Here is a 21281-nt window from a genome sequence, read left to right as displayed (position 1 = left end):
TAATTTATTATTGGATAATTTCTGAAATGATAAAAACAGGAATAAACAAAAAATACAAATAGTAAAATTGTAAACCTGGTGCGCCAAAATATTCAAGGAATGCTAGGAAAAGATTTAGAAGTTGAGTTATTCATAAACAGATCATTGGCTTGTAAATTATCAGTTTAAGTGTCACCAGATGGCTAGTTTATTTAGTAGAAAAAAAGCTATACTAATTAATACTTATTAAAAAAAAACTAAAATTTAAAGAACGTAAGGATGCTGTGAGCCTTTCTATTGAGCTGACTATTGAAATAGCGTGTGAAGAGCATTGTTGCCTCTATAAAATAGAACATTAAAGTTTGTAGCTATCTATACTATCTATAGTGTCCCATTGATTGTTATTTAAGGGAAAATTCTATCATATCATATCTTTCATTCTATCATATTTTTTTTCCAGTGTTGTAAATAAAACTAAGGTTGTTATTTTCATAAATCGGTAATTAACGGTTAACGAAGCCGTTAATTACCTATCCATTTAGATTAAAGTCAAGCGCTTCCACTAAAAGGCCTTCTTTAAATGAAGATTTGAAGGTTTTTATATTCGTTTTGTATTGTTTCAGAATACAAAACGAATATAAAAACCTATATAATTTAAACCTAGGTAATTTTGTATTAGTCAAAGTTATCAAATGAACAACGCATAAATTACTCAAATAATGTACCTATACAGTATCATTCTAAATTTAAATAAAGCAATCTGTGACGAATTTCGTTAAATCAAAATATAAATATTTAGTTATTATTTACTAGCAAATGCGCAGCATTATGATAAATATATTGACCACGTTTGTAACGTAAGGGACATTACTAAAGCACCGGCAACTTTAAATGCTAAGACCTAGGATGTTATGTCCCTTGTGTTTACATTGGTGCATTCGCCCTTCAAATCGGATCAAATCAAATGTATATGATAATAATATATGGTGAATATAAGAAATTAGTGCTAGGGTGGCGAATTTCTATACATAGAAATGTCACATGTTTAGAACAATTGTACACAAAACATATACGAGTAAGATCACGCCGTGAAACCGGGTCATTGCTCTTTTTACGACTTATCGCGGCTCGATTGACACCATTACGGCGTGGGTTTGGCGAGATTTAAAATGAAAATGTTCCGAATCAATACACCACATAAAAAACATAATGGGAATTAATTTTTGTTCGCAAATGCTAATATTTTTTTCTCTTGTATTACCGACTCTCGATACATTTTAATGTAAGTATCACATTTACTAAATAAATTATTGTATGCAGTATTAGTTTCTCAAACACGAAAACCTGTAAAAAAAGTAATTAAATCATGTATATTAATATTAAACATATGATAGTAACAATTTATTTAAATCTACTTAAATGGTTCGAAAAAGGAATATATTTTTACATTACATTAGCAGCCTGTAAATTTCCAACTGCTGGGCTAAGGCCTCCGCTACCTTTGAGGAGAAGGTTTGGAGCACATTCCACCACGCTGCTCCAATGCGGTTTGGTGGAATACACATGTGGCAGAATTTCGTTGAAATTAGACACATGCACGACACATTTTCTCACGATGTTTTCCTTCACCGCCGAGCACGAGATGAATTATAAACACAAATTAAGCACATGAAAATTCAATGGTGTTTGCCTAGGTTTGAACCCGAAATCATCGGTTAAGATGTACGGGTTCTTACCACTGGGCCATTCCGGCTCTTATATATTAATATATTTTATTATTTAACAATTATAAAGAAAAAATAAGGGTTAAACTACACATCTGGAGAGTTAGTTTTATGAAAAAAAAATCCGGAACGAATATTCAATTATGATGTGGTTAAATTGAAAATAAAATACTAAATAGGCGATAATGCCTGACTATGATCTACCATTTATACGTTTTATACGTTTCCATTTCAAAGTTTATATAAAAATAAAACATTTGGTATCTATGGCAAACATTTTCACGAACGAATTGTAAAAGGTCAGCAAAAATAACGTGACTAATACGGCACAATGGTATAAGACTTATATACCATCGTAACACGTTAAGGTGAATAGTCGACTAGCTTTGTATATTTGATGCACCACTCAATAAACTTCAAGTGCAATCCATTACATTATCAAAACAGTTCTACGAGTATAATGATCATAAGAGTGAGATTTATTATACGTTACAAAAACCAGAATGAAGGCGGGTAATATTAAAACTGCCATAACACTGTTTTATTGACTTCATAGATAGCACGTAAAACCACTTCTCTGTTGTTTTGTGTTCTATCTATTTCTGTTTTTGTGTTGATGTTAACATGTTCGACCTACTTACATTTCGAGTTTGTATTTTGTATAAACAGAAAAATATCAGGTGCTGCTGTCTGAAATATAACAAGCAATTACGTTCTTGTTTTGCAGAACAAAATAATAAACAAAACATTCGATTTTTTAATAAAATATTTGCCGCATCGTTCCTACATGTTATTAATTAAACAACACCAAATTTTTTCCTGGTAATAATGAGTGGTCACCATAGCCAACGCTGCATCTCCAACATGGCCAATGCGCCTCCAACTTTAGGAAGTAAGATGTTATGGCCCTTGTGTAATATACACAAGTATATAGTTATTTATTCGCCTATAAGCAATATACTGAACTATACCGTTGTAAATAGGTCTAACTGGTTAATAAAAGTAGTAATTGTCTATGGCCTATGTCTTATCATAATGCCTAAATTAGATCTATGTAATATGATAGTAGCCAGGCTAAATGTACGGCTATGAGTAGGGTCGAAATAAATACGTATATATAGTGTATTATGACTACACACTACACACGATACTTCGTGTGATAATAATACACATATGTATGTCTCATATCACTGATGCTATAATTATTATTATTATTCATACATGTATTATCTTATATAATAAAATAATATAACATAATGCATGTATGAATTAAATATAATCAGGGCTTATGGAAAACAACTTTTAAATAAAATTATGTACTTATCATTGTATAACTCTTGTATTTAGTATGTCGTGTTTTCATATAATTATTTAGGTTCTTATTTAGGTAATTAAATAAAGTGAATAGTATGGGGTAATGCCTTGGTTCCTCGTAATTAACTTATGGTTGTTTATGTTTAAAAACAGTGAAAAGTACACAACTTAAGGCTTGTCATTTTAATTTATAAGTAACAATGACAACAATAATTGATATAACAGAAGCGACTGGTCTCCATTACAGATCTTTATTATTTTTAAGATAAGTATGATAGTTAATAATATCTGTAATCAGTAAGATCTGTAAAAGTTTGGCGTAATTAATCATATTTTTGATTACGGCCGCTTTTTTTAAGGCATTTCATATCCATTGTATATTAATCTCATTCTTATAATATATTAACATTACACATTCTTTAATGAATTTTACGTTTTAATGAAAATTTAAACGTAAATTGAGTACGGAATGATTTGTAACTTGTAATAAAAGTCATCATATGTTTATATTGCTGTTACTCGTCGACTTCGCTTGGCGAAATTTATAGCTTTCTTATTATCGACTTTTATTTCATGCGGTAGCATAACATTTAATTCAACACTACGACGAAATCAAAAGTGGCTTTATGAGAATACTTGAATGAAGAATACTTTGATTATGATTTTGTAAACGTAAGTTCCTGAACTGAAAGTTGTTAAATTTTATATCTTTTTGAGTTTAGGAATTATAATTCCTAAATGTGAGAGAACTTCTTTGTAAATATCTCTAATTTTACATTTAGGGTGTACTTGCTGATACAGTACTTCCTTGCCAAGTAAGCATTCTTGTTTATAATTTGGGACAAGTCTGCAACCGTCCTGGGAAGTTTAATAACGTAAAGCTCATTCTTAGCTTATGGTTCTCAACAAAAGGACCGATATAGCCGCTTAAATCTGTTAGTCAAATGATTTCAGAGTAATGCGTTCCTTTCATCGGGTGGCTTGATATTTCTAAGAATTAAATTGACTTCATCATATTTTTGAGCAATTTTACTTACTTTGTTAATTTGTAATCTAACAATCCGATTGCGGAAATTGTATATTGTATTTACAATATATTTTAAACTTTACAAAACAATTGTTTGAAATGTATTTGTTTTCAAGGCGAGGCATCTGATTTCGATGTATCTGTTGGGAATTTCATTCCTCACGATGCTATCGGTACCGACTAGAAAAGTTTTAAAGCATTATTTTCCTTTTTTTTTTCATTACACTTATATGATTAAACTTGGCTTTCAGCTTTACGTCACCCACGATAAAGAAACAATTTTTCATTAAATCGGTTATGTGCTAGATATCGATATTTTGAAAGAATAAATTATATATTGATCCTGGGTTAAGGGTAAAGCTTTTTTAAAATACTGATTTAAGTATATGATAGTTGCCAATGTTCCTACTTAGGAATTAAAATAAAATATTCCCTTGTTGAACATTTTTGAACTATTTGCAAAAATCAATAGTCCTGATATAATATGTAAAGTTCACATATCGTAACCGGAGTTGTAAAATATTGAACATATACTATTTATTTTTTTAGTTTTGACATTTCCTTAATTAAAGTGTTTCTATTAAATATTGTCATTTATTAAAAATGACGAAATAATCTAAGGGATATATCCTTAATATAACAAATATGTTTGAGTGCTATATCAATGCGTATCAATTCTCCATTTGCTCACTAACATTTAACAAACTGTTTTGTTAATTAGAAAAATATAATTTTCCAGTCATATAGCCTAAACCGTTTAAAACTGTTTGCAGGCCATAATCGAGGACGTCGTTGTATGTATTATTTTAAAATGAATATGTCATAATGCTTAAATTTAGTCTTAGATTTTATTTTATTGATCTTCATTCTACCTATAATTAAATCTAATTTGCAAATATTGCTAGTAATATGGAGTTGTGAAGTTTATTTTGTACAGTTTAAAAAGATAAGAAGGCAGTAACCAAACAGTATAAATAATGAGATATTAAGACTATTTAAACATTTACCACTATTCCTTGTAGTAATTTTTTATTTCTAACCATATTGTAACAGTAACAATTTTATTATCCTAGTATTTAGTACAATAAATAAAAATAAAACAATAAGGAGTTGAGCTTATATTGCATTTAATGTGTTCATTTCTTATAAAATTACATCAGTTGAATATGTAACAATTTGAACTTTTTGAACTAATACATACGATCAAAACAGATATAACATAAAAACAACTTGATTTCAAGGTTTCAAAGTAAAACAATAGCTTTTAGTTTGCTAAATTGCCTAAAGTACCTTTTAAATAAACCTACGTCCTTATTGCAGACAATCAGTGAGGCAAATTATTTCACACGGAGTACAATAATAAAGTCTCTATCTCTTTATAAATGTATGTTTGAATATATGACTCATTTTGAATTTGCTTCACTTATTTTTAACTAAAATTGATAATTTATTTAACAATTAATACTAGAGTTTACATCTTGTCTAGACAGTTAAGGAAATGCGATGAATTTTTTTATATGACATAATTATCTTTAAATGACAAATACCTTTTATATCATAGGATATTCTTGTCAGTTGTTGCAATGACTGTTAAGCCGCTCTATACAAAATAGTGTAGTATATTTTGATCAACATTATTTAGCTCTTTTAATACATTATTATTTGGGTAAATGCAATTTCGTTATAAAATTATCATCATACGTTTAATACGCCATTGTCTGAATCAAGTGAAACATGTTCTCATGAATAAACTCTTTAATGAGCCAATCTTGTCATAAAGTATTAATTGCAGTGAATACATCAAAGAGATCAAAGTGTTTCTAAAAATAAAGTCAACAAATTTCAACGTAAATTGTAATGAAATCGTGGTACGTTATGAAAGTGGAACGAAATATGTTCAACATAACAATACCAAGTAAATGTTACTTTGGCATTTATACATCAACGTCACCGAATACACGCCTAGTTTTATATGGGGGGGTAAAATTGTATGATTTTTTTATATACAACAATAACTAACAGTTAAAGTTATGAAGCGTATATTTTTGAATGTTTTGTTTATCTCTATTTATTATTTTTATCACGTATTTTATGTTTATATCATATATTTAAAGAAATACACATTTTTAAAAAGAAAATGATAAAGGTCTGTCTAATAACTTTAACAACGGATGGTTGATTTGTAAGATAAAATCATTATTTACAACCATGCTATAAACATGTTCAATGTTAACAATGTTCGTCTAAAGACATAACAAGCATAAACAAACAATATTTATTGCGTAAAGATGTAATTGCGTACATCAACCATTATTATTTGATGTTTTGTAATGTCACCGTCATGTATACTATGGAAAAAATGTATTTTTTTTTAAATAACAATCTATGTTACATCCACAAATGTAATAAAAAAAATAACAGCTTGTTTTATCATTTCCCTAAATATCAACTCCGATTAGCTTACCAACACGTGATATCAAAATATGTCAACAAAGTGCATAGATAAGATTATCACGAAATTCTTTAATCGATTCTGTTATGAGAGAGTATTTTTTTTTCAGGTATAGCACTGCGGCCATTCGGCCTTTCTCTTATATATTTGCTGCTGTACTTGATAGCGCCGTTTCCACAAGTACCAGATTCCAAAACATTCCGAGGTAAGTAAATAAATTTAACCTTTCATCGAATAGATTCTTTTAATTTCCTCTAATGACTCCATGAAACTCAACAGAACTAGAAATAAAAATAAAACTATACTTCTTCCTGGATATCTATTGAAGACAAAAATATCTCGCTTTAGTAACTAGATATTTATTAACGTTTTGTGAGGAAAAAATTTACCGGTTTTACAAGTACCTATGTGCTATTTATTTACTGTAGAAATTTGAATAAACCCTTTTTTTTCAGGCTGCCGAGGCAAATATCTTCAACTCAATCTTGTTGTCTCCGCGTTGCTTTTGCTAGTTCATGCAATATGGCACAGTGTCCTGGCAGGTTTTGCGCCTTATGGTTCTCTTTTCGACGATTATCCGATCATTCAAACGATCGGATTCAACCTCGGTCTTGTATCATATGCGGGAATAGATCCACTTATGGCAGTGCATTATCTTGCACCGGAGGTAAAATATTAAACAATTCGGAGCCGTCAAATTTATTCTACTTTGAGTTAAAAAAACAAATCATGAAACGTTTTATTTTGTTCCTATCTTTTAGCTGGTTGTAATGGGCACATCATTAGCAGTGAACTTGATGGTGCGTACCCTTCTTGTTGGATCTTCTAATGATGAAGTTATTAGAAAAGATTCCAAGCATCAGCGGTTTCCTTTGCTCACAAGTGCAGGTACTTATCATACGTCATTATTTGTTAAATATATTTTATTAGTCTAGTGACTACATACCATCTGCACTATGCCCGACTATGATCAAAGTTCGGTTTTAGCTGATACTAGTATCGAAGAAGGAATGAATATAAACAAACCTTAGTTTTATGTATTCCATGTGATCTGCTAATAGCCCAGCTAAAACGTTCAAAATGTAAATTTTTTCGAAAATCCTTAATTAATATTACAAATTATTCAAGTTCTCGACCAATTATATCGTGTCAATTCAATGTCAAATGTTATCCTCTTGTTGTTGGAATAGGCTATACGTAGTTTTTCCGTTTCTCAGTAGCATTAAGGAAACCACATAAAGCCGTAGGTCTCTTGACTTCTGGTTCCTCTCCGCTCGTATCAGATTACATTTATCATTCGATGGAATGCCATCAAGTGTTAGGGAATAGAAAGAATCCCTGTGTTTTACGTACACACTTGTGCATTCTATTATCTCTTGCGCAGATTACTTTTTGAGATTAGTGTCCGTAGCCAAAGTTCATTCGGTAAGATTTCAGGTTTATTGATTTAAAATTGTTATTGTTATTTACAGGCAAATATCTCGCACTATTACTTTTAATGGCATCCGGAATAATGCGTCCTAGTGTAACATCAGGGATATATTTCCTGGTGTTTATGGGTGCGGCAACGGCTTGGGCTGTAGGAAAGCCCCTAGAACGTGGGTTCGCCGTGGTGAGCCGCTGTGTCATGGCCATCATGGGCGTCCATATAGCAGTACTTCTTGTTTACCAGTGCACTTGGATCATAGACATTTTTCCACCAGAGACGGATATGGCTAGGTAAGCTGTCTTACGATTATTATTAGCATATAAATTGTGTAAGCATTACACATTAAAAGAAGGATAAATGGGTATGGCTTCATAGTTTCAACATTATATTATACTTTAAAAGCATTTATTTTAATATTTCAGATATTTTGGCCTCACAAAACTAGTTATTCTTAACGAAACAGATTCATCGAATTTTACGTATGAAGTGACCGACGACCACATGTGGGCTACTTTGGCTAGTCCCTTAGTGATACTCTTTTCATACTTTTTCCTCGCCATTGAAACACGAGAACTCTTCAAACCAAAGGTGCGTACGCTTGTAACGATATAATATCTGCACTTTACGAATGAGAAAACTTTGATTAATATTATCATTAACTCCAACTAATAATAACATGCTTTGTTATAACTCATACCGTCGGACTTGGCTGTATTTTCTGACTAACGCCGTAGACGTATGCCGACATAGCGCTATTCAGTAGTTCGAATTTACACTGCGATTTTATGACTTTTGCTAACGGGGCGGATAGGCGAAGAAAAAGAGTGCTTTAACTGGCCTCGAAGCGGGTAAACTGAACGGTTCTTTGGTGCGCGGCGTGTCCTTCCACCGCGGCAGCAGACACGCGCCGCGCGACAAGTGGAGGAACGCCACGAAGAAAGTTCGCGTAAGCCGGCCCCACGAATATGCACTGACCACACTGTACTCTTAGTTACACCTTAACCGTACTTATTTTTTAAATTGTACATACTTTGCAAATATATTTTATTAAGTAGATATTATTAATGTAGATATGTAGATAGCAATTAGTGGATGATCTTCGTAGTGTACATAAATATTGTTGGTTTGAACAGGAAAATTTCATGAAGATAGAATTTTCTCGAGTATCGTGTAAAAATGTATTCTTCACTATTAATGATGACAAGGATTATGCATGAACGCTTGTGCTAATTTTGAATATATCTTTGAAATTTGTTGTTCGGTATTTTGTGTATTAATAATTTTATTTTTGCAACCTGCTTTCGTTCTTTTGTAGGTTGCATATTCATACATAAATTCCAATGCACTCCGTGGGAACACCGATGAGGATTATCCTGTAGGTATTCATTTTTATATTTCTCGCCAATTTGTCTGTTTTGCTTGTACCGGTTTTTGATTATTTTATCAGTAATGAATGTTGTCATGCAGATAGGTGTGTCGTATAACTTGGAACGCTTTGAAACATGCATCCTCTAGCATTGTCCCTCAATACCAATTCAATGTTCATGTGCATCACTATTAAGCTTTTTATGTTATTTCCATTAGTGTATTGCATTATCATACAAAGTATTGAATGGTTATTTAATATTTATCTTTATTGGTTATGGTTATTTTTAAATACAATAATAAATAGTGTGTTTCGACATTTAAATTAAAAACAGAACTTCGTTACCATTCAATACTTAAACACGATATTATATGTATATGATAAATAGTTCTCGTCAGCACAATAACTTATTAGTATAAGATGATAACCAAGTTACGAATATCGAATCATATCGAAAGAGACTTTTTAATGTTGATTTGAATATCTACATTTAAGTCTCATATTAGTAATATAAATCAAAAGTATAACTAATACATGTATAAAGTATAAAGTAAAAATATTTTTTAATAAAATACTTCCATAAATAAGATAAAATCATATTAATGTCTATAAAATACACCTCATTAACATATATATGTATATATAAACGAAGATATTCGAGGTATTTATTTTTAATATATTTTGTAAATAATGACATGTAATTGTTTTTAATTACCGTAGCTCCTTCGTAACATGAGCCCTAGTAAGCGCTGGTCGGGCGGCCGAGCCAGCTCTGTTACGCGTCAACTGCACCAAGACTCCACCGGCTCCGTCGTTGTACCTGATGAAGGTAAAGTAACAGCACGAACAATGACCCGCTGTAAAGGCAAAATTATTTGTTTTCTGTTAATATATAGTTATCTACCACACTGGTGCACTTTTATTGACTGTAAGATGGGCAAACCACGTACAGTTACAGATTTCTGTCAACTCATGCGAAGTTTGAGATATTGGTTCACAACGAAAATTGTAAAAAAATTACAACTCACGTAACCGTCAACCCTCATCTTAAGTGTGTGTTATATTTACAGTAAATTGGCACATTTAATTCATTCTTTCCAGAATCAGTAATGGAGATAGAGGAGCCAACATTAATGGATGATATTGTGGCTGCAGTCGTTGACTTCTTCCAAGTACTAATCAGGTATACTAGTACACAGTAGCACACATTGCTATTAAAATAAAATAAAAATTCAGCTAAATTATAAAATAAAAGCGGCCAAGTGCGAGTCGGACTCGCCCATGATAGTTCGTTGTAACTTTTGAATGAAAGGTATATTGCGGTTTACGATTTTTGACGTATTAAAAAAAACTACTTACTAGATCTCGTTCAAACCAATTTTGGGTGGAAGTTTGCATGGTAATTTACATATATTTTTTTTAGTTTTATCATTTTCTTATTTTAAAAGTTGCACGGGGGCGGGGGGCACATTTTACCACTTTGGAAGTGCCTCTCGCGCAAACTATTCATTTTAGAAAAACATAATACTACCTCAATATTATTTTTTAAGACCTATCTATAGAGAACCACACGTTTATAGTTTCGGAAAAAGTGGCTGTGGCATATGGACAGACAGACACAGATGACAAATCTTGCCATTTAGCTACGGAACCCTAAAAAAGATGAATAGGATGATGCCTTAGCATAATGTTACAATCTCCATCTTACGTTAATAACGAAAGCGAAAAACGTTTACTCTCTTAAAACCAAAGCGGTAGCTATAGTCGGGGTCGAAGTTACTAAAGACTGATGCAAAAATTATCGGGATGGTAATTAATGCAAAGTGGCGGCTAACACGACTGCGCTATGAGTGATTGATACTCAAACAGGCTTGCCCAACACCTAACCGCGAATAGTAACTATACTGTTCAAATTTTTTTTTCAGATCTTCTTACATAGCGACAACGATAACAATGATGGCATGGAGTATAATGTTCCACTCGTGGTTGACATTTGTGTTCCTCATGTGGGCAAATATCGTGTGGTTATGCCAGGATCAGCGATCCTTTATGTTGAAGACTAGTCCCGTGCTGGTTTGCTACGCAATGTTACTGCTTATCGCGCAGTACATCTATGGCATGAATCTTACGGAGAGCGAGCTACCGTCTAATATAACAGAAAGTATCCTACCATTTTTTTTTTACTTTTAGCATCTTTCCGTGATGGTGCATATTTGGTAAAGCGGAGCGCAGAACATGCGAACAAGACGGTTTTAGCGAGCACATTCAAGCCCCATTCTCAGTACTCGAGTTTTGATATACTCGAAAAACACTCGCTTAACTTATTTCAGATTTTATATCAATTTACTTTGTATATTTAATTAATTATAAGCTATGTAAATTACCTTGCGTTGCGACTCGCCAGATATGAACCGGCCCATAAAGTATATATTTAATTTTATCTGTAAATGCTTTGACACTTTGTGTATTGTAGAGTAATTAGATAATAGAGGCATTTTAAAATTGATCTTTATTGGCATCATCCTCCTGCCCTTAACCCAATTTTATTTGGGGTCGGCGCAGCATGTCTTTTTCCATACTTTTCTGTCTAACGTCATCTTACAAGTAACATTCTTTCTACTTCTACATCCATCCACATCCACGCTCAAGACCTTCCTCACAACATGGTCCTCATTCCTTCGCATAAAATATACCATAACTTGACAGCCGCTTTCCACATAGCTTCCGGTTACCGGTGCCACTTTCAAACTTCCTCTTATGTTCTCATTCCTTACCCTATCCATTCGCGTAACACCACTCATTCCTCTGAATTCTCCTGATCCATGATCTTTTTTGGCGTAATATGTGATATTTCCGGAAATATGATATGTTTATCATCATCTCGTCTAAATTCGTTTCGCATACAATTTTCAATTGGTCCGTGCCAGGAGGTGAATCTGCACCAGATAGGCCTGGGCCGGGAGGAGGGCGAGCCGTGCGTGCCGCTTCTAATCAAGTCGCTGTTCACGTGCATGTTCTGGGTGACGCTGCGCCAGCGCGTGCAGGAGCTGCGGCGCCGTCGACACTCCGCCGTCGTCACCGACATGGCGGCGCCGCTGCACCTCACCGTTTCCGCCGCCGCCACTGGTAAATATTTTCTCCACTTATACGGCCACTCTTACTGGAACTATTTCCTTCCATGAGATCTACACTACTACGTCTCTTTTTATAAACATGGAGAGGTGATAGAAGTTAGTGAGTTAAAAAATCACATAGAGAGTTGTATCCTTTAATTTTAACAAATATATCATATAATATAATTCGTAACTAAAATTTAATATAAATAATAATAAAATAATAATGTTTTTATTGCGATCTTATCTTAAAGGTTTGATGATTGGTAATCTATGAAATCTATTACTTTTTTATTCTTTTAAATTATCACTTAGCAAAAAAATAGTTAAATAATCTACATTAGTATTTTTCATTTTCATAATTATTCACTTAAAAACGACGTACCACAATAACAAAGGCAATCATTTTTAAATTTCCATCACGTTTCAGCAATATTTTTTCGATCATATTTTATTAATTGAATACTTATTAACAAATTAATGGACAATTTATACCTTAGCAGCTTTTGAGAATAAGTTAACCCTAAAACTTTTGCATATACTAATATTTAAATTCGTTGCTTTCTCTACACCTTGCTGGTCCTTTATTTATTGAAGCATAACACCAAATATACAATTTTTCTTGGCGCTTTTCCCAGTACGAGTTATGCATTAGATATTGTGTAATTGACTCGCGTCTGCAGGTGTGGACGCTTCTCGTGAAGAGGAGAAACGGTCACGCTTGCTGGTAGCGCTAGGCGAGTGGCTGCGGGCTGCCTGCGCTCGATACTGGATATACGTAGTTGTGATCATGCTCTTCGTGATCGGCATCACGGGCGAGCGAATGACTATCTTCAGGATCATATACATGTTCCTATTCCTGTTCTTCATACTCATGTTCCAGGTATTTTTTATTTTGAAGACGTAAACGATAGTTAAAGCGCATTCCTTTTGAATGATTTGTTAAAGAACGAAAATTAATGAAAGTTTAAACGGATTAACATATGATATCTACGAATATATTGTAAAAACTTACTTCTTTCTTTACTTTCCTTAATATATATCCAAGTAATTATTAATTTCATTTAATTAACATTTTTGCAGATAAGTTGGTACTGGTGGCGTCGTCTGATGTACGTTTTCTGGATAACAGTTATTATATATTCAATGATCAATCTCATTCTAATTTATATATACCAATTTGATAATTTCTCGAAGACAATAGAAACTTATTTGATGATTAACGAGAGATTGTAAGTATTTTTCTTAAGTTTGCGATTAATAATGTGACGAGTATATACAATTGATTGATATGGGATATTTTTTTTATAATTTTTTTTTTTAGGCAACATGATTTGGGCTTAGAGCCATATCATCGGGCAGACTTATTCGTAAAACTATTAACGCCTACCTTGTTTCTCATCATTACAATAATGCAGGTGCACTATTTCCATAAGGACTTTATGGCATTATCTGACCCAAAAACGAGGTTAGTCAAAATAGAAGGAGAACATGGACGGATTAAATTTTTTCTGAATTATTTATAACTTGTTTGTTGTTTCAGGACAAATAGTATAGCTAGAGAAGTAGACTCAAGTAGGCCTAGTCAAGGCGGTACTTCCACTATGAAAGATGATGTAAGTGCATTTATCTGAACACGATTTTAATATTTACTTACAATAAGTTGAAAAAAAATAGCAATACGTATTTTATTATTTAATAAATAAACCAATAAGGCATGATGTAGACTGAAATTTCAAAATTATTATACCATTTTCCAGCTACCACCGCTGCCACTAGAAGATAGACCCGCAAACGAGCACTCCGACAGTGACACTGAAGCGGAGCAGTCTATAGGAACGTCTTCCTTCAATACTGCTGCTCGTCGTTCTATGTACAGGTAAGGATATTTGTTTACGTAAAGTATACATATCGATTGGCATTGCAGAGGAGTGCCCGTGCTTCCATTTAAAAAAAAAATGTTCAAATCTATCAATGGAGCGTAGGCTCTGTCAAGTCTAAGTCGTAGTATCTGACGCAGGAAGTCGTCGCGCAGCCGCTCGTACGCGGCGCGGGAGCGCGTGTCGGCGTGGCGCGCGGCGCGCGCGTTCGCGTGGCGGCGCTGCGTCGCGCTGCGGCGCCGGCTGGCCGACTGGACCGACAAGGCCTTCATCTTACTCGACATACATCTTATCAAGATCGTCTTTCTCTCGCTCATGCTGCTCTGTGTCTTTAATGTTAGATTTTTTTCTTTAATTTTATGTTTGTCGAATCTTTGTAAACGATTAATATGAGGTGTGGTTAAACTCATTTTTATTTAATAACATTCGATCTCATTCGTCGAACAGTGGCCAATTGGATATTATACTATGGTTACTCGATAGTAACCATAACATAATTATCAATTGGCGTAATTTATAATAATTTAGTAAAAAAAATTATTTAAGCTATACGAACAGCTTTACCTACGAGTTTTGTTAATGGCGTGATAATTAAAGTCTGACTTCAGTCAATTATAGCATCATTGTTTGGCAACAAACACTCAGGTAGACAATGTTAATGAGAATAAAATTATGTTTTTTATAATAATAAGATTAAAGTAACCTTCTCTTAGCTTGAAGTATAAAAATTAATTTATCTTCACATTGTTTGCAGGTCTGCGCCATGCACGTTCCAATAATGATAATTATCGCACCGGCGCTGTTGCTAAGCTCTCGTAAGCAAAGAATATGCGTATTGTTAATATCTACTCTAATAAGTGTATACTTTATGGCGAAGATGGTCTACCAAATAGAGTATATAAAACATTCATTCTTTGATGTGAACTGTACAAAGGTAAGTAAACATTGATAAACCTAATAAGTTACTAAAATATATAATTAAATGTAAGGTTCCAGCTGCAGATTTAATTAATAACAAGCTGTACCAACTTCATGTTAAAATAAATCATGGGCACAGGTTTGGTATAATAATTAACGGAGAAAAAAAAGTCAATTAATGATGATAGAAAGTATTGTTTTCATGATTATACACGCGATTTCTAAAACGATTTTACAGGTCTTAAAAGATTGCTCATATTGTTCATGTATATGTAATATTAGAAAAATGAATAATTGCGGCAAATTTGTATGTCTTATTTATATATATATAAATACACGCATCTCGTGCTCAACAGTGAAGATAAAAATCGTGACGAAGGAGATTTCCTAGATCCGCTAAGAAGAAGGAAGGACCTAGGCACTTATGGGCTTTTTCTTAATTTTTACTTTAAAACACTGTCAAATTCGAGAAGAGATTGTTTATAAAAAAAGTATATGAATATAGATTTATATATTTACATATTATCATCATATATGTGCAATAAATGTTTTAGATGGGAGAGAACAATACATTGAATACGACAGTGTATAACAACGCCGAATGGGTTGGGTTCAGTAAGGCGACGTCGAAGCGACCTCTAGTGGTACTCTTAAAGGGCTATATAGGCCTAATCGCTGTTTTCACCTTCTACTCGCTAGTCACATACAGGCAACAAACACTCAGGTAGATAGATAATGTCATAATAAAATAGATTATATCTCAAACGCTATGACTAGATTAGCTTAAACAAAAACTTATATTTTTAGGAGCATGGGTCTCCTACCGGCCAACAAGGAGAAGATAATGTTTCCAGATGTCACCCGCGTAGACGCTGATAATAACCTGATACATTGCTTTAAATATTTAGTGAACTACGGCTTCTACAAGTTCGGAGTCGAGGTATTATTTTCAAATCTATAACTGAAGTTTCGTTAAATCGAGAATAGCCGTGCTCGTGGTCACGTGATGTCCGTGGTATCCGTGCAGATCTCGCTGATGTGCCTGATGGGCGTGATCGGCTCGCGCATGGACGTGTGCGCCGTGCTGTACGCGGGCTGGCTGCTGGCGCTGGCGGCGGCGCGGCGCGCGCGCCTGGCGCAGCTGTGGCCCGCCTTCACCGCCTGCGTCACGGCGCTCGTGCCGCTGCAGTACATGCTGGCCGTGGGCTTCGTGCCGCAGCTGTGTCTGCGCTACCCTTGGGGCGGCAACGACCAGGTGCGGCGCTCGACTGCTCTGAGGTTGCCCTGTGCACTTTCGGATCACAATCAATACTTTAATGACATTAATGATATTTTTGTAGCAAATGAAACATATCCGTACTTGGCTCTTTTTACCGTACGACGACGAGCCCCCGCATGCGGTGAAGCTCATCTTCGATTATTTCCTGCTTTTGTTCGCGGCGCGCCAGTTGAGGGTGTTCAGAGTGGAAAAAGTCCACGGTGACTCTTACGCAGGCGGTTCCAACAGCGAGGACATCGGCAAAGACTGGGAAACCCCCAACTTTGTTAATCCAGTACCGGACTTTTTAGGATATGTCGGGTAAGAGCGACCTTATTGTGCGGATCTTATAAGTCAGTCAATGTCTTTTTACTTTTACCTTTTTCATGTTTTGTTTGTTAAAATATCATATAAGTCGCCATCTTTGATTATGGTTTACGAATCGAAGAAAATACTTCTTGGAATTAATTAATATACTTAATATCAAAAAATCGTCCATGTTTCCTGTAGTAAAACTTTTTTTTTTTATATTTAAATAAAAATTTATTATTTGTATGAACATATGTATAATTATTATTTCCGTATAAAAACCTTATAAAAACCTTTTTGCTTCACAGATCATGGTTAGATGTCTTAAAAAGAATGGTATTTCTGGGCATGTTGTGGGTGACCCTCGCCATTATGTTCATGACGGGCACTAATCGTGTCAATCTGTTTTCGATGGGCTATCTCATCGGTTCTTTCATATTCCTGTGGCAAGGAACAGACTTCTATTTACGTCCAAAGGAAGCAATTTTGCAATGGTAAGTTTTGCAGTTTGTTGGGTTTGACATTTAAAGGCACAGTATAACTTTGAAATAAAACTAGTTTTATTTCAATGTGTAATAATCGCGAAAATCTAAGACAACAGTATAACTTTTTTAAAGTTAACAGAAAGCGAAAGAAAAATGAAAATTGAGTACTTATGCTCGAAAATTCCAGGTGGTCCTGGCTCCTCCGCTACAATGTATCCGTTGTGGTAGTGAAGGCGCTGCTACAAATCCCGGGTTGCATGTTCAGCTCAGTGCTGCAGGAACACGCGTGCTGGCTCGTGCAGCTGCTGGGCATCGGCTGCGTCGACAAGTTCGCCGGCGGGAACATCGCCAGGTTTCTTAAGATGCAGTATGACAAGGTAGGACAATAAAAAATATTTTATTAATAATTAAGGGGAAAACTAGTAGTAGTTTTCCCAGGGCAGCAAATGTTTCATTATTTTCTGTTTCTCTATTTCTATATTAAATATACATATTTTTCTTAAGCCAGCATAGAATTAATTATGAAGTTTTTTTTTTCGTAGGATTCAATGTGTTCAGTTCCTCAAGAAGACATTGGTTTGGCGTGGGATGGAGTTTGTTTCGCTTTCCTGATATTGCAAAGAAGACTTTTCCACAGTTACTATTTCTACAGAGTTATCGATGAAAGCAAAGCTACCACTGTTCTCGCATCTAGGTAGTCAAATATAACCTCTTAATAAGCAATCAAACTCGTTATTAATATTTTATACGACTATTTCTAAAAATATACCAATTTTTAGAGGTGCGGATTTAATTGAGGAACTTCGTCAAAAACAAATGAACATACAAGAGGAACAAGAAGTAAAGATATTGGAAAAGATTAAAGTTAAAATGGAAAGAATCAAAGCGAATCAGAAGAAAATACAGGGAGTTATGTCAAAGGAACCCGTACACCACGATGCAGGTATATTCGTAATATTTATATTATACAATCTGTAGGGATACTACGATGGTAACATAAATTAAAATATATTATTGATCAATTAAGGCTACGGTACGTACTTAGAAACGTTATTATATCACAAGAAAGGGTGTTCTAATAGTCAAATATTTAGTATAAAACATAAATCAGTCTCTAAGCATCAGTTGCTTTCCGTGCTATCACAATAATAGAAGAGGAGGACGAAGAGGAAGATGCAACGCAACCCGGCGAGTCGGGACAAGTGCCGCTCGTGCGAGGCGACTCCGAGGAGTCCCGACGCGGCTACCACACGCCCGCCTCCCCCTCGCCCCCTCCCTCTCCGCGTGGCTTCCACACTCCTCTGAGCGAGGCATCCGTGCCCTCTTCCCCCGCACGACCCTCCCTCCCCGCGCTCCCGCAACCACCCTCCCCATCGTCCGCTCTGATGACGGTGTCGCTAGACGCGTACCTGGAGCCCCGGCGCATATCGTTCGAGTCCCCGCCGTCGTCGGAGCTGCTGCCGCGCGCGCAGACTCCCGAGGAGTCGTACCCGGTGTTCTCTCCGCCCCCCATCCGGCGCCGCCACACGGTGGCCAGCCCGAGCCTGCTGCAGCGGACCTCCATCGTTTCGTACTCGAGCCGCGCCGAGCCCAACTCGCATCACACGTGTAACTACGCAATGGATTACGTGCACTCGATGATTTTTTTGTACTCTAGATTTCGAGATAATAACACGAAGCGTTACGATATAATATTATCCATTCGATTGATAATTTAGTATACGAAAAACGAGCTGTCGAACGGTGTTATTATTAAGAAACATTAGTTTTTTATGTCTATTCACAGCTGTATATAATGTATAGCATTTTTAATAAATCAATGTATGTGATATTATGTGTGTTTAAAAAAATGTTTTTATTTGTACGTAGGAAGTGGTACCGTTTCCGCGCCAGTCACACATAGGCATAAAGGTATAGTTCATAGATAAGAGGAATAAGGAGGGTGACGGTTGGCGATTATTAATTTATTAAAATCATATAAAGTACCAATTTTGTTTGTATCCGTACATTACGTACCTCCGCTTTGAAACAAACATTCATTACCCCGGTTTGTGCCATAACCAAATCCATGATTTACACGTCCCTGACATGAACGACAAAACAAGATAAACTAATATTTGTAAACGCGCTTTAGTGTTTAACTTTTGTCTCCGAGCGAGTGAATAAATGCCTAACAATATGGAAACATATTTTTGTCTTCGTGAAATCTGACTGCCGAACTTCAGTTGCTTAATTGTGGTGTGAGAATGGTGTTGAGTTATGCCTTTCTTTGTAGCACGCGTGAGAACTCCGTTTAAGCCGCCCGCCAGCCATCAGAAGGGTAATGTTGCGTGAAGAGTCCCGACTAACCTTTGTCATTCTAATACTAACAGCTGTTGCTTTTCGATAATGGTATTTAGGCTGTATTAGGACGGTGACTGTCTCTTAGGTTCTTTTGTCATGAAAATATTTTCGGTTTTGTAAAATATGTAAAAAGTACACCGCTATATTTGCAAAAGGACGTGAAGTACGCTTTTGCACGAATTTGTTTGCTGGCTCTGATTTGCATATGTCATGATTATCATCACTTAAATGTTTGCATGGGCTGCATGGGTTGCATGCATTTGTTTGTTATTTTTGTTTTATTAACTCACTATAAAAATATTTTTATGTTACATTTATATCTATTCATTGATATATGTACTTTTTATAAGTTTTGAGTTTTAAATCTTTGACTTTGTACTTCAAATTCACCAATTTAGATGTTTTGCATGCAATATGTAAATATTGGACAAAGGTATTTGTAAAATTATCGACTTCAAAATGATTTATTAATAGATCTATAGTGCGCCATTTCTTTATTTTCGGTAATCGTAAATATAGTTAAAAGAAGAGTAAGTAAAGCTGCTGAGATTAATAAAAACTTTTCTTTAAGTCGGTAATTTTTTTACATTCAAAATTAATTCTCAATTAATTCTATCAAATACAGTAATTTATTTTCTTATAAATGTTGTACAGTGCATGCTAATTAGTATTTAATTTTTTTAATGTACACATTCATATTAAATATCTCATCTCTATACAGCGGTGCGTTCCGGAGACTACTACATGTTTGATGAATTTGACGATACTGATGTTCATTTGAAAGACGATGAGTCCAGTTCAGACGAAGAAGCACCGAAAACTATGGGTTTCGGGAAGGTAAGTTAATACGAATTCAAATTGGCTGTTGGTGCATTTTTATAAGAATTGTTGTGGGATATAGATAAAGGTTGCACGGGATTTTTATTGTGATGTAATAAAGTGATTGTAATGTACTCGTAATAAGGTATGGGATAGAGTAATTTTTTAGTTTTCTTTTGCACGAAGGAAAGTGTATCGTGAGGTTTTGTCATGCACGCAATGAGAACGATTAGTATCCATAGTTATAGCTGTCTCGATTAACAAATTATTATTGAAAATTACATGAACATATGTTTCAAATCGTACGCCGGGCAGCTTATGGTGACTAACAAGCTTTGCACAAGGTGAACACGCACACTTCGTTTCTCGATAGAACTTGTCGCTTTAAAGGAAGATGCTTTTTTAAACATACACAATAAAGATCTAAAAGTGACACAATAAGACGAGAGATATCGAGAATCGCGGTGCACGTGTACGGAGAGGGTGTGTGTGGCAGCTGGTGTCGACGGCCATCAAGACGGACGTGCGCCGCGCCGTGTCGCTGCGCCGCGCGTCTGCGCCCGCCGTGCGCACGCGCGCCTCCTCGCTCACCTTTCCCTTCTCCTATCCGCGCCAGGTGACTATACGCACGGACAGCGACGGCCGAGTGCCACTACCACTGTGGGTGTGGTGTTCTTTTTAACGCACCACATTGCGTAGAGATAAAATATTGAAAATATGAATAATAATTGAGATAAATAATTTAATGTCGAACAAATTATGGTTTAACGGTATTAAAAGTAATAACGGAACGGACAAAGTATGCAAAGGTAAAAACCAGAATGTTTGCAAAATACAATAATAGTTTGAGTTTAGTGGTGAGACG

General features: G+C 35.0%; 1 protein-coding gene across 8 annotated transcripts in view; it reads left to right on the top strand.

Annotated features, from left to right (window-relative positions):
* The window catches only part of LOC125077451 (piezo-type mechanosensitive ion channel component), a 43308-nt gene that overhangs the window by 8949 nt on the left and 13078 nt on the right, over nucleotides 1-21281 (top strand). For 2 of the 8 annotated variants that reach the window (XM_047689430.1, XM_047689433.1), the window contains exons 3-31: nucleotides 6606-6701; nucleotides 6952-7163; nucleotides 7258-7384; nucleotides 7969-8215; nucleotides 8348-8513; nucleotides 8737-8871; nucleotides 10012-10120; nucleotides 10393-10474; nucleotides 11217-11448; nucleotides 12219-12417; nucleotides 13088-13287; nucleotides 13488-13636; nucleotides 13729-13872; nucleotides 13948-14020; nucleotides 14165-14283; nucleotides 14425-14620; nucleotides 15039-15218; nucleotides 15757-15926; nucleotides 16010-16142; nucleotides 16230-16457; nucleotides 16543-16781; nucleotides 17078-17263; nucleotides 17442-17631; nucleotides 17797-17948; nucleotides 18034-18197; nucleotides 19124-19165; nucleotides 19530-19574; nucleotides 20319-20434; nucleotides 20913-21032. In XM_047689430.1, the coding sequence (XP_047545386.1) occupies nucleotides 6606-6701; nucleotides 6952-7163; nucleotides 7258-7384; nucleotides 7969-8215; nucleotides 8348-8513; nucleotides 8737-8871; nucleotides 10012-10120; nucleotides 10393-10474; nucleotides 11217-11448; nucleotides 12219-12417; nucleotides 13088-13287; nucleotides 13488-13636; nucleotides 13729-13872; nucleotides 13948-14020; nucleotides 14165-14283; nucleotides 14425-14620; nucleotides 15039-15218; nucleotides 15757-15926; nucleotides 16010-16142; nucleotides 16230-16457; nucleotides 16543-16781; nucleotides 17078-17263; nucleotides 17442-17631; nucleotides 17797-17948; nucleotides 18034-18197; nucleotides 19124-19165; nucleotides 19530-19574; nucleotides 20319-20434; nucleotides 20913-21032 (4451 nt within the window). Of the gene's footprint in view, nucleotides 1-6605; nucleotides 6702-6951; nucleotides 7164-7257; nucleotides 7385-7968; nucleotides 8216-8347; nucleotides 8514-8736; nucleotides 8872-9240; nucleotides 9301-10011; nucleotides 10121-10392; nucleotides 10475-11216; nucleotides 11449-12218; nucleotides 12418-13087; nucleotides 13288-13487; nucleotides 13637-13728; nucleotides 13873-13947; nucleotides 14021-14164; nucleotides 14284-14424; nucleotides 14621-15038; nucleotides 15219-15756; nucleotides 15927-16009; nucleotides 16143-16229; nucleotides 16458-16542; nucleotides 16782-17077; nucleotides 17264-17441; nucleotides 17632-17796; nucleotides 17949-18033; nucleotides 18198-19123; nucleotides 19166-19529; nucleotides 19575-20318; nucleotides 20435-20912; nucleotides 21033-21281 lie in introns of all 8 variants that reach the window. The other 6 variants (XM_047689436.1, XM_047689434.1, XM_047689435.1 and 3 more) reach the window with 6 other exon arrangements.

The sequence above is a fragment of the Vanessa atalanta genome, chromosome 3, assembly GCF_905147765.1.
Source record: "Vanessa atalanta chromosome 3, ilVanAtal1.2, whole genome shotgun sequence".
Lineage (NCBI taxonomy): Eukaryota > Metazoa > Arthropoda > Insecta > Lepidoptera > Nymphalidae > Vanessa > Vanessa atalanta.
Note: the sequence above shows the minus strand (reverse complement) of the source record. Positions and strands in the feature narration are given on the sequence as shown.